The sequence below is a fragment of the Ictidomys tridecemlineatus genome, chromosome 2 (assembly GCF_052094955.1).
Source record: "Ictidomys tridecemlineatus isolate mIctTri1 chromosome 2, mIctTri1.hap1, whole genome shotgun sequence".
NCBI classification, from domain to species: domain Eukaryota; kingdom Metazoa; phylum Chordata; class Mammalia; order Rodentia; family Sciuridae; genus Ictidomys; species Ictidomys tridecemlineatus.
Window position 1 is genome coordinate 48,439,666 of NC_135478.1, and position 12,914 is coordinate 48,452,579.

Genomic DNA, 12,914 nt, shown 5'->3' on the forward strand with positions numbered 1-12,914 from the left:
AGAGAGGCTTAAATAGGCCTCTGGGTCTCTCTGATTTTCCATCTGATGGAAGAGGAGGAGGAGGAATGGTGTAGCCAAAAGGGGGTCCAGTGGCTTCTGAGATGGCCCACTGTCTCCATTCTCTGAACTCAGTGTGAGGGATGTCCAGTCCTTGATCCTGGCACCTGGTGGTCAACAGGCAGCTGCCCTTGACCAGTTTCTGGGCTGGAGAGAGTTCCTCTAAAGGGGGCTGCAGGCTCCAGTCTGATCTAACCATGGCTCAACCTATGAGAGAGCACTTACACCTGGGTACTGAGAGCCCCACATGGACAGACAGAGAAATCCAGAGACACATAAGGGAAGTTGAAGCTCAGATGCTGAAGCTAAGGAAGAGAGCTGATTGTAGAGCACACAGTGAAGGTCTTGGCCAAGCCCATGAGGATCCAGGAAGGAAAGAGCATGAAAGGGAATCTTCAGGCTGTGGAGCCTTGGAGTGACTGTGGGTGACATCCTATGGGCCCCAGGAGCCTACCCTGATCCCTGTTTCCTCAATGTCCATCTGTTGGTGGGTTTGCTGCCACTCTACCAGACAGAGAGCTCCTCAGGGCAGGCTCCATGCCGCATGGTCCCACTCATCATGTGGCCCACAGGGTGCTACTGGTGGGGACAGGGAGTAGGCAGAGAGATGCAGCTCCCCACATGCTTCCCTGCTCTGTTGGGTCCTGTCCTCACCCCCTAGCTGGCCCAGGTGCCTGGCATGTTCACCTTGTCAAACTTGAAGAGACTCTCTAGGAAGCGACCGGGGTCCTGCAGAAGCCCCTTGCCTGGTTCCCAATAGTCATCCACTTTGGTGCCCGGCTTCTCTCCAGGTACCTTCTTGGGCTTGATACCCTTCATGATGCACATAGCTTCTATGACCAACTTCACGCCTGGGGGTGGCCGCTGCATGGCACGCACCTGTGAGCCAAAGCATGACGTGGTGAAGGAGGAGGTCCATTATTGAATGGTTACCCCAGACAGGAACTCTGTCAGACAGAATGGGCCCTGCCAAATAAGTCCCTATTGTCATAGGGCCAAATGTATGCCCAAAGATTCTCTGAGGTCAGATTCAAGCCTGTGGCTTCCTGGGGGTAGGCAAAAGTGGGAAGGCCCAGGCAGCTGGGGTCTAGCCCTCATTCTGCCCACCTCCTGACACATGGCCTCCAAGAGATGTGCAGAGGGAGGGCCCAGAAACACCACCAGACCCAAGAGGACACCAGAAAAGAACACAAGAGTGAGTACCAGCCAGGCGCAGTATCCTACGCCTATAATCCCAGCGGCTCAGGAGGCTGAGACAGGAGGATCCTGAGTTCAAAGCCAGCCTCATCAAAAGTGAGGCACTAAGCAACTCAGTGAGTCCCTGTCTCTAAATACAAAATAGGGCTGGGGATGTGGCTTAGTGGTTGAGTGTCCCTGAGTTCAATTCCCGGTACCCGCCCCCACCACCAAATAAAGAGTGCATGCCAGGTGGCACCCGGCTGCTCACCTCAGTCACATCACTCTTGTTGAGGTTGCGCAGGCTGGCCAGGGCCGCATCCAGGGCTGGGAGTGCCTCATTCAGATCCTTCTGAGCATCATCAGCAATAGCTTGTGCTTTTCTGGCCTTCTCGTTGGCCTTTATCTCCTCTGCCTGCACTGATTTCTGGGTCTCCTCGGCAATGGTTGTATCCGCCTGGGGATGGGAGACAGGGGGAACCCAGCTAGTGGCCCGTGACAGAGACAGAGCATGCTTTCCTTCCGTTTTTCCCCTTTGTATCTTGGTCTTCCCAGAAGGAAGGAAATGAGAATTGGGATGTCCTATTCTCCAAGGGCCCTCCCGGTTGTGACAGGTCATAGAGATCTGGGAAGGCCAGCTGCCCCTTCTTCATCCTGAATCCTCACCATGGGGCTGGTTGGGGCTCCAGTCCAGCTTTGAGCATACCTGCCCCTGACATGGTCCCTTCAAGTACAACAAAGAAAGGCATTCCTCCTACCTTTCTTCTGGGGAAATTTTGCAATATCTTGACTTGGTAGAGCAGGACCCTGGACTACTGCCCGAAAACTTTCATAATGAATGTACAAGTTTGATGAGGTTTAGAGGGAATTTGGGGCCTTCAAAGGCAGGCCCTCCTGTTGTGCAGAATCTACATGTCTGCCAGTGGCAACCCTGCCACTCAGTCTGTGTTATGATTATTGGTGTTGCTTGGGTTCATCCGCCTTGCTCTGTTCTGCCCAGCAGACAGAACTGCAGTTACTGTCCAAAGGCCTCCCCCAAACCCACCTTATCAAGGCTAGTCTTCATCCCTAGCCCAGGGAGCACCTACCATAGGATAAGTTCTGACCAACCACTTGCCAAATAAACGGGTAACTGCCAAATAGGGAAACTGAGGCACACGAAGACTAAATAAGTTGAGGAAGTCGGGTAGCTAGTGATCTGGTGATTGTTTGGAGATGCTGAGCATCTTCAGACAGAGCCAGGCATCGAGAGGGTTGCGGGAGGAGGGTCCTGGAGCACTCCTAACCTTGATCTGTTCCATAGTGAGCACAGTGTCCCTGGCAGCCTCTTCCAGCAGGGGACGCATAACCTCTAGCTCTTCCTGCATCTTGGCTACATCTTCAGAAGTCCGCAGTAACTGGAGGGTAGGGGAAACAGAGGGTAAAACAGGTGTGACAGGGGAGAGAGAGAGAGAGAGAGAGAGAGAGAGAGAGAGAGAGCGAGCGCATGCCAGGTCTGGAGGATTTGGAAAGGGCCCTGTTGGGTTACCCCCATTCCTGAGAGGGGGGCCATAGCAATTTCAGTGACTCCCACATTGCTCAGTGGACCCCAAAGTAAGATGCCCAGTCTCCAAGAATTTGCGGGATAGCCTGCTTTAGCCTCATCTTTGGCTGATAACTTTTATTCTTTCATGGAGGGAGGGAATCACCTGTTTAAACACTGTGGGCTGCAGTTTCAAATGCTGGTTCACCCTGGCAAACACCCAGCAGGCAGAACTACAGCTACTGTCCACCAGCCTCCCCCAAACCCACCTTATCAAGGCCACTCTTCATGCGGTTTTTGGCAGTTTTAAGCTCCAGCTTCTTCTGCCCAATGAGGATGGAGAAAATATGGAGCAACTCCAAATAGCTCTTGGGGGTCACATAATTGTGGCGGGCCAGCTCTGCCAGGTACTCGATGCACTTCTTGGCCACTGATTGGTGGATATACACGCAAACCTGAGTCTGCATAGGGGAGACAACTGATGCTGGTTTTGTGGTCCCCCTGCAAAGACAGTACACTGGGTACCCACAAAGTTACTACAGCCTGGTCCCAAGGAGGGGGCCATGGCATCCCCATACCTCAGTCTTTCCCAAGATCCTTACTCTCTAGTTCAAGTCACCTCTTATGCAGATGAAACCCCAAGGCCCAGAATTGGCTTTGAATATGGACCCAGGTGTCTCCTAATTGTGGCCCAGTGTTCTTGTCACAGCTTCCATGACTTGCCTCTCACTGAGAGATCTATGGTGTGTCCTCTCCAAGGCTGGAACTATGGGAAAAGAAGGTGCAAGGCCCGACCATAGCCGGGTGGGGAAAATGTGGTGTTTGACTTAAATCTTGATCGCCAGAAGGCCATTACTCTATGAGGTTCTATCCAACAGATTTGGTTGTAATGGTTTGGATGTGAGGTGTCCCTCAAAAAAAAAAAAATCTCATATTAGCCAGGTGTGGTGGCACATGTCTATAATTCCAGTGACTTGGGAGACTGAAGCAGGAGGATCACAACATTGAGGTCGGCTTCAGCAACTTAGCAAGGCCCTAAGCAATTTAGAAAGACCCTGTCTCAAAACAAAAAATAAAAAGGGATGGTTAAGCACTCCTAAGGGTTCAGTCTCTGGTACACACAACCCCCGCCAAAAAGTTCATGTTAGATAATGCAGGAATGTTCAGAGGTAAAATGATTAGATTATGAGAGCCATGATCTGATCGGTGGATTAATCCATTTGATGGATCAATCATTTGAAAGAAAACTGTACTGGGTAATAACCACAGATGGCAGGGTATGGCTACAGGAAGTAGGTCACTGCAGGTCCCTGGTGCCTAGCTTTCTCTCTGCTTCATGGCTGCCCTGAGCTGACAGCTTTCTTCCACTATGACCTTCCGCCATGATGTTCTGCAATGGAATAGGTTGACCATGGAGGGAACCTCTGCAACTGTAAGCCCCAAATTAACATTTTGTCCTTTAAGTTGCTCTTGTCAGGTATTTTGGTCACAGTAATGCAAAGCTGATGAACACACCAGCCCACCTCCACCTGTGGTCTCTGGAGTCTTGTTAGGGGGGTTCTTGGAAGAAAAAACCTGCCATGAAACCCTGAGGGAAGAAAGGAAACAGGAACCACGTACCCATATGCCAAGCAACCTATATTACCCTAGACCCGTGCCACTCCCTAGTACAGATGAGGAAACTGAGACTTAGGCAAAACTGTCCGACCAAAGGCTTACTGTTGATGGTGGGCATGGGCCTCTCACCCAAGCCTCAGGAACTCTCTAAGTCCATTCCCAAAATGAAACAGTTCTCCCTGAGAGCTTGATCCTCACCAAGACACCTACCAGTCCTTCAATGATTTCGGCAGAAGATTCCAGTTCTGGGATCTCTTGCAGGAACTTGGTGGCCACGGATTCCAGGGCCTCTGCTGGCCACTCGTTAAACCAGTCAATGGTACAGCAGTTGACGAGGGAGGGGAACTGCCTCAGGCGAGCTCGGAAGATCTCTCCAATGGGGCTGCAGGCCCAGGATCAAAATGAGGCTCAGAGACACTGACTTACACCCCTAGGATCCCAGGACAGCCCTGTGGCATGGCAGCCAGGGCATACTAGCATAGCGGCCCGGTCCCAACAGTAAGATGGCCGGGCCTGGGGCCACATTTTATCTCAGACCTACACACCCAGGCCTTCAGCATCCCTGTCTCCCCAGACTTGAGGCCCCAGTGTGGCCTGACAATGGCTGCCTCTACCTCATGCACAGCACCAAGTGGATGTTGCTTTGTACACGCCCCGTGTAGGCAGCCATGAGATTGGCCTTGGTGGGCTGCAGACCCTGTTCCTGGATATAGGGCCTCATGGTGTTGACAATCTGGTCCTGCTCATCAAGGCTGTAGATGTTGGGAATGTCGCCTGAGTTCAGGACATTGTTGATGTCCTCCAGAAAGGACTCGTTCTTGATCTGTGGAAAGATGAGGGGTGGGGAACTAAGCCTTTATGATGGCTGCTGTGTGGTGAGCTCCATGACCACAGTCCCACTGGACCTTTACAACAGCCCCTTCTATAGACTGTGCCACTATGGTTCTCAGGAGCCCGGGGTCACTCAGTGGTCTTGTAAGTCATAGCAATGGACCTGCACCCACCCTGACCTGCTGCAGAGGCTCTGAGCAGAACTGCTGGGCTTTGACAGGACCCTGGATCCTGGGGGTGGGTGGTATCTTCCTGTTCACTTCCCAGCCTCCACACCCCAGTTTACTCCCAGAATCTTTGAGCAGAGACACCCGGTCTGTGTCAGAGGCATCTTCAATTTACTGATTCAGTGACTGACTAAAGGGATCCCTGGGACTGAGGCAGGGTTGGGAGCATAGGGACCCTTGTCCAGAATGGGGTACATTCTGGAGATTCAGCTTAGGTCCCCAGGTCCAATCTTAATTGCCAGCCAGGCTTAAGTGCTGCACAATTTGTCTTGTGGCTTCAGAGCAACAACCTCTCCTCAGTCCTGGGAGAGGCCTCACGCCCAAGGAGCTCCAGAGGGAGCAGCCCCTCAGAAGGAAGCCATGGGTCTCCAGCACAAGTCCTTAAAGTGGGAAGCCATTGGCCATGACACTCTTGGAGAATGAGTAATGATCTATGTTCCCCTTAGTTCCAAAAGGTTAGTTTGGCCTTACACTCCTGCCCAGTCCATCTGGTCCTGCCAGTTCCTCCCCACATCTGCCCTGACTGACAGTGAGCTAGGCCCAGGATGCCACCCTGGGATGGCATTGTGTCCAGCCCACCCTGAACCCTGCCCACTGCCATGCTGGTAGCACCTGAGTGTCGGAGAACAGGAAGGTGATGGGCTGGTTTTGCAGGCCAGCTTTGAGCAGGACCTTCTTGACATCTTCACGCCACTCAGACATGCCATAGTTCTTGGATAGCTCAATCTGGAAGCACTCGTACTCAGCCCTAGAGGCAGGAGTTTGGGTCAAGGTGTGCCAGAGGCCTGGGACCAGGCATGGACTAGTGGTAGACACCCACACCCTGCCCAGCTATCTGGAGTCTTGCTTCTATTCTGGGAGAACTTGCAGACTCTCCAGACCCTGAACCTGCTCTCTTGCCTCTCGACTTTTCTTTAAGTTGTTCTCAGCCTGAAATACCTTTCCATCTCTGATACCCTCCCCACTCTGATATTGAGAAATGGACGTCTCCCCTATGAAGCCCTCCAGGATGCCTGCAGCTATGCCTCCCTCCCCACAGCACTACAGGGCACTGCTTTTGCCTCTTGTTGGGGTTTAGGTCCCATTCCCAGTCCTTCCTGAGCCCGTGGAAGGACAATCTTGGGACTACCCCAAACTTCCACCAACATGAAAAAACACCACTGCCACTGGTTGCCCACTGTCCACCAAGCCCAGGGGCCCTCACATGTGCGAGGCAAGTCTCGTGAGGGAGCTGCGTCCACTGCCACCCACACCCAGCAGGAGTGCGTTGCCCAGTGCCTGACGCAGAGTACGGCTGATGCGGCAGATGTGGCTCATGGCGTCCATGAAGAGGACCAGCTTCAGCTTGGCTGTGTTGATCTGATTGTAGTCCTCCATGTACTCCTCGATGACCTGCATCATCTGGGGGCAATGGAGGTAAAGATGGGGGTGCTGGCTCTCCTCCATGGGAGGGTCTCCTTGGCACCTCCCACTTTGCTCTGTCTCAACGAAGAAATACAGAGTGTCCCAACCACTCTGTGATCTGGCCAGCTAAAGTTATTCCTCTACAGGCGTGAACCCAAACGGATGCTTTGAATGTTCCCAGTCACTGATAAACTGATTTAGGTCATTACTTGAAACGCTGAATGATCCGCCATGTTGCTCCATGTAGAAGTTAGCTCCACCTCCAGCCAAGTTCCCTAAACCCCATATAAACTCCATCACCCACCCCCTTGTGAACATACTAGAACATTTCTTGTCACACAGTGAATTATGGGGAAGCAGCAGCCCCCTCTATATGTAAGATCCCCTGAGAAAAGCTTCAGATGGATTGCCCTGGCATACAGTGCCTTTTTTTTTTTTTTTTTTTGGGAATCCCAGGTAGCTCCACCTTGGGATGGTTTGAGGAAGTTCCTTGTGTCCTTGTGGAAATCTCTTTGCCACTGCTTTGGCAGTGACTCCAACCATGGGTTCAACTGGTTGGAACCCTGTGCACCAAGTGTTTCCCTAACAAGGAGCTCACCAGCTCTTGCAGCTGGCCCTGATCTTTCTGTGCATGGAGGGATGCTGTCCTGAAAGAGACCAGACCCACAAGATGCATCATCCAGCACTGAGGGTCAGGATCAGAGTCCTGCCTGCTTCCTCTGGGGGTCACTAGGTGGTACTGGCCCTGGGACCCTGGTGGGAGCTATAGGAACTAGGAGAAGATGTAGGTGGAAGAGAGTCCTCAGGAGGCCCTCTCTAACCATGCAGGCCACTGATAGAGGCCCCAACTCTGTCTACCTAGGGTCCTAGCTAAACGCTGTATCTCCAGAGCCCCTGCTTCCCCCTTTAGGGGTGGGAATGATAACATTCAGGTTGGCCTGGCATGTCCCCATTTATAGGACTTGTCCCCCAAGTCCTTCTCAGTTGAACTATAGGCTCATTCTCAGAGATGGGCTGGGAAACATGGCCTCAGAGGAGCCAAGAGCCTGCCTGACTTCCCTGGTGGTGACCATAGAGGGCCTGGGTCCCAAGGAGCAGACTGAAGAGGATTCACCAAGGGTAAGGTACCAGCCTGGACTCCCTCACCTTTTGCTCACTGGTGATGAGTTCATAGGATTTCACATCCGAGCCTGGTGCCATGAAGTCCCCGTAAAGAATGGGCTGGAAGGGGCAGACCTTTTCAAAGGTCACCTCCCACTTCTCCATGTGGCCTTTTAGGAGCTTGTCAAACCAGCTGCGATCCTCCTCGTTCACCAGTCGGTCGCGGAACACGCGACAGTTCTCGTGGTACCACAGTCGCAGTAGTTGCACCTTGTCCTGCGGGCACCCCAGCATCAGTTGCCAGCCTTTGGCCCCAGGGGGTCTTAGCCATCTTGAAGCACCAGGAATGGGAGGAGTAGGAGCCACAGCTCCTAGGCCCTTGACCTGGGCCCGGCTCCTACCACAACCCAAGCAGAGCCACACTCAGGGTCTGTGGAAGGTGTTATCTGCTGACCGACGGAGGACAGAGGAACTGCGCAGTGCTGCCCAGGCCTCTCCACCCTCAGCTCCAGGCCCAGTTGGCCAAGCTCCTGATGGGCACCCAGTTCCACCAGCCTCAAGATTATCACTTCCCCTCTTTTAGCTGTCGAGACCCCAAGCCCAGGAAAGAGGCCTGGTTCACCTTCCTGACATCCCACACCTCACCACTCAACAAACCCTAAAAATCTCCTTTGAATCTTTTCCTCTTTCCATCTCTGGTTCTGCTGCCATCTCCATCCCAGCATCCCTGACTCTCCCAGGACAACTGGACCACCCTCAGGAAGTCCCCAGGCTCTTCTCGAGAGCTCAGCAAGGCCTGGGTTGGCTTCTGTCCTGTTCACCCTAGCCTCCCAGCCACACACACTAGCTGTCCAGTCCATGGCTCCACATGATTCTCATCACCCTCAGGGTGAAATTTGAGCTCTATTCTGGAGTCCCACAGCCTTGAGTCTGGCCCAGAGCATCTGACACCCCACTGACTGCTGCACTTCCTACTCCTTCTACCTGGGGATATTTGGTTCTTGGTAGTCCTCCCAGATAGTCTCACACATCTGGCCTCTCCTACTTTGGCAGTGACTCCTACTTGCCCTGGCTCCCTCTTCTGTGTGACCCCCATCAGGCCATTCCAGATATGAGTTCGACCTACAGGATAGGCTCAGCTGCACAAAGGCCAGCTAGTGGGGTCCTGGCACCTGCATGTCCCAGCCCCGCTGTGGGCCAAGCTGGATCATGACACAGGAGCCTTTGGGCAGTATGGGGGGCCAGGAGGGTGGAGAGGGCTGTGGGTGCTGGGGAGACAGCCTGCCAGATTCTTACCTCAACCTTGGCTGGGTCAGCCATGAGCATGCCCTGGAAGACCTTGGAGAGATCCCTTAGATTGAAGGTATAGTGGGACTTGGCTGGAGTGGGCAGCAGCTGGGAGGTGATGGTAGCATATACCATGATGGTGGCTTCCACCAGGGGATCCTTGAAGGCAGCAAGATGGGGAGCCCCGGCTGTGGGGATGGAGAGTGGCCTGGGTCACATGGGTGAAAGCTCTCCATGCAGCCTTTGCAGATCCTCACCCCTCTGCCTTTGCTTATGCTGAGTTCACCCCTCAGGCTGCCCCTCTCCTGGCCTGTGGGTTTGGTTTCCATTCACCCCTCGGCCTCATCTTTGATGCTTTCTCCTTTGCAAGGACTTCCTGCAGCCCCCACCTCAGAGTGAGAAATCTCACGCATAAATCAAAGGCATTTCTGTATATCAGTGACAAAACTTCTGAAATGGAAATGAGGAAAAACACTCCATTCACAATATCCTCAAAAAAAAAAATAAAATACTTGGGAATCAACCTAACAAAAGAGGTGAAAGATTTATACAATGAAAACTACAGAACCCTAAAGAGAGAAGTAGAAGAAGATCTTAGAAGATGGAAAAATATACCCTGTTCATGGATAGGCAGAACTAACATTATCAAAATGGCGATATTACCAAAAGTTCCCTATAGGTTTAATGCAATGCCAATCAAAATCCCAACGGCATTTCTTGTAGAAATAGATAAAGCAATCATGAAATAAAAGACCCAGAATAGCAAAAGCAATTCTAAGCAGGAAGTGTGAATCAGGCGGTATAGTGATACCAGATTTCAAACTATATTACAGAGCAATAGTGACAAAAACAGCATGGTACTGGTACCAAAACAGGCGGGTGGACCAATGGTATAGAATAGAGGACATAGAGACTAATCCACAAAGTTACAACTATCTTATATTTGATAAAGGAGCTAAAAGCATGCAATGGAGGAAGGATAGCATCTTCAACAAATGGTGTTGGGAAAACTGGAAATCCATATGCAACAAAATGAAACTGAATCCCTTTCTCTCACCATGCACAAAAGTTAACTCAAAATGGATCAAGGAGCTAGATATCAAATCAGAGACTCTGTGTCTGATAGAAGAAAAAGTTGGCTCCGATCTACATATTGTGGGGTCGGGCTCCAAATTCCTTAATAGGACACCCATAGCACAAGAGTTAATAACAAGAATCAACAAATGGGACTTACTTAAACTAAAAAGTTTTTTTCTCAGCAAGAGAAACAATAAGAGAGGTAAATAGGGAGCCTACATCCTGGGAACAAATTTTTACTCCTCACACTTCAGATAGAGCCCTAATATCCAGAGTATACAAAGAACTCAAAAAATTAGACAATAAGATAACAAATAACCCAATCAACAAATGGGCCAAGGACCTGAACAGAAACTTCTCAGAGGAGGATATACAATCAATCAACAAGTACATGAAAAAATGCTCACCATCTCTAGCAGTCAGAGAAATGCAAATCAAAACCACCCTAAGATACCATCTCACTCCAGTAAGATTGGCAGCCATTATGAAATCAAACAACAACAAGTGCTGGTGAGGATGTGGAGAAAAGGGTACACTTGTACATTGCTGGTGGGACTGCAAATTGGTGCGGCCAATTTGGAAAGCAGTATGGAGATTCCTGGGAAAGCTGGGAATGGAACCACCATTTGACCCTGCTATTACCCTTCTTGGACTATTCCCTGAAGACCTTAAAAGAGCATGCTACAGGGATACTACCACATCGATGTTCATAGCAGCACAATTCACAATGGCTAGACTGTGGAACCAACACAGATGCCCTTCAATAGATGAATGGATAAAAAAAAATGTGGCATTTATACACCATGGAATATTACGCAGCACTAAAAAATGACAAAATCATGGAATTTGTAGGGAAATGGATGGCACTAGAGCAGATTATGCTTAGTGAAGCTAGCCAATCCCTAAAAAACAAATACCAAATGTCTTCTTTGATATAATGAGAGCAACTATGAACAGAGTAGGGAGGAAGAGCAGGAAGAAAAGATTAACTTTAAACAGAGACATGAGATGGGAGGGAAAGGGAGAGAAAAGGGAAATTGCATGGAAATGAAGGGAGACCCTCATTGCTATACAAAATTACATATAAGAGGTTGTGAGGGGAATGGGAAAATAAACAAGGAGAGAAATGAATTACAGTAGATGGGGTAGAGAGAGAAGATGTGAGGGAAGGGGAGGGGAGATAGTAGGGGATAGGAAAGGTAGCAGAATACAACAATTACTAATAGGGCATTATGTAAAATTTTGGATGTGTAACTGATGTGATTCTGCAATCTGCATTTGGGGTAAAACTGGGAGTTCATAACCCACTTCAATCTAATGTATGAAATATGATATGTCAAGAGCTTTGTAATGTTGTGAACAACCAATAAAATAAATAAATTTAAAAAAAAAAGAAAAAAAGAGAGAAATCTCTCGCTCTGTGCTTCCCTCATTACTGATACAGCCTGCTGTGCATCCTGGAACTCAGGTGTATGCACAGAATTGCTGGCCCTACTGGGGTCAGTGCTGGTTGGGGCCCTACTGCCTTGCCTTATGAGCTTGTGCCCGGACATACACATACCAGCCCTGGGTCACATGTGGGAAGGAGTCATTTGGTCTACACAGATTTCAGGCATGCTGCATAGTAGGTGTGGAGAGACCTGGAGCTCCATCCTGATCTTCAGGTCTCACCAACCCCCTCAGAGCTGCTGCCACCTTATACCTGCAGGTCACCACTAATAGATCCTTTTGCTGGTTTTTTGAAAATTGTCCAATTCTTTGCTGGGAACCAAAATTCTATCAGTGGGATCTTGGGGTAGAGGAGGTTCCCAGAAGTGGAAAAAAGGAGGGAAGGGGCAGGAGAGGGGCTCATTCTTGAACACAGGCACCATTCTAGGTGCTGGGTACTCTTTTCCTTCACCAAGCTGACATTCTTATCAGGGAGATGGACAATGAGCAGGTCACAGTGATAAGTACTAAGGACAGAATTATAGCAGGAGTGAGGTTTGGGGCGTGCCAGGGCTTGGCTTTAGGGCCCATTCCAGAAGTGCTGGGGGAGGATTTACTGAAGGGGACATTCAAGCTGAGACCAAAGATGCGAGAGGCAAGAATATGTTTATCTCAACAGCAAGGGCAAGGGACTGGCGGTAGGAGCATTCCTGGGGTGTTAAGGACCAGCCAGGAGGGACCTAGTGGAAGGAGATGAGATCAGACTGGAGACAGCTTTGCCAGCTGCTGTTGGGACTTGGGTTCTTGCATGGATGCTGAGCAAATGAGGAATGCATCCCTCTGGCTGTATGTTGGGGATGGAATGAAGGTAGGTGAAGACAGAAGCAAGGAGACCAGGGGAGGGGCTGTGGCACTCGTGGGGTGAGCAAGGACAGAGTGATGAGTGGTGGCTGATCTGGGACAGATTCTGCAGGGTTTCCTGATATATGAGATGAGGTGCGAGAGGAAGAGGGGAAGACAGGGGTTGGAGGTGACGCCAAGGCTCTTGAACACCTGGAAGGTGAGACGGGAAAGGGGCTGGGAAGTGGGACATCCAGGAGTTTGGGTTTGAAATGCCCAGTGGATATCCAAGAGATGTGGATCAGGGGTTCAGGGGAGAGGTCTGAGCTTTGAGTTGATGTTCAACT

General features: G+C 50.6%; 1 protein-coding gene across 1 annotated transcript in view; it reads right to left on the reverse strand.

Moving 5' to 3' along the window:
- The window catches only part of Dnah1 (dynein axonemal heavy chain 1), a 69,190-nt gene that overhangs the window by 11,347 nt on the left and 44,929 nt on the right, over positions 1-12,914 (reverse strand). Inside the window, exons 47-56 of the mRNA XM_005317415.5 lie at positions 9,232-9,410; positions 7,981-8,211; positions 6,635-6,831; positions 6,043-6,178; positions 4,987-5,195; positions 4,583-4,754; positions 3,025-3,216; positions 2,520-2,630; positions 1,505-1,690; positions 745-936 (exon numbers count right to left, since the gene is read on the reverse strand). Coding sequence (XP_005317472.2) covers positions 745-936; positions 1,505-1,690; positions 2,520-2,630; positions 3,025-3,216; positions 4,583-4,754; positions 4,987-5,195; positions 6,043-6,178; positions 6,635-6,831; positions 7,981-8,211; positions 9,232-9,410 — 1,805 coding nt within the window. The remainder of the gene's footprint in view (positions 1-744; positions 937-1,504; positions 1,691-2,519; positions 2,631-3,024; positions 3,217-4,582; positions 4,755-4,986; positions 5,196-6,042; positions 6,179-6,634; positions 6,832-7,980; positions 8,212-9,231; positions 9,411-12,914) is intronic.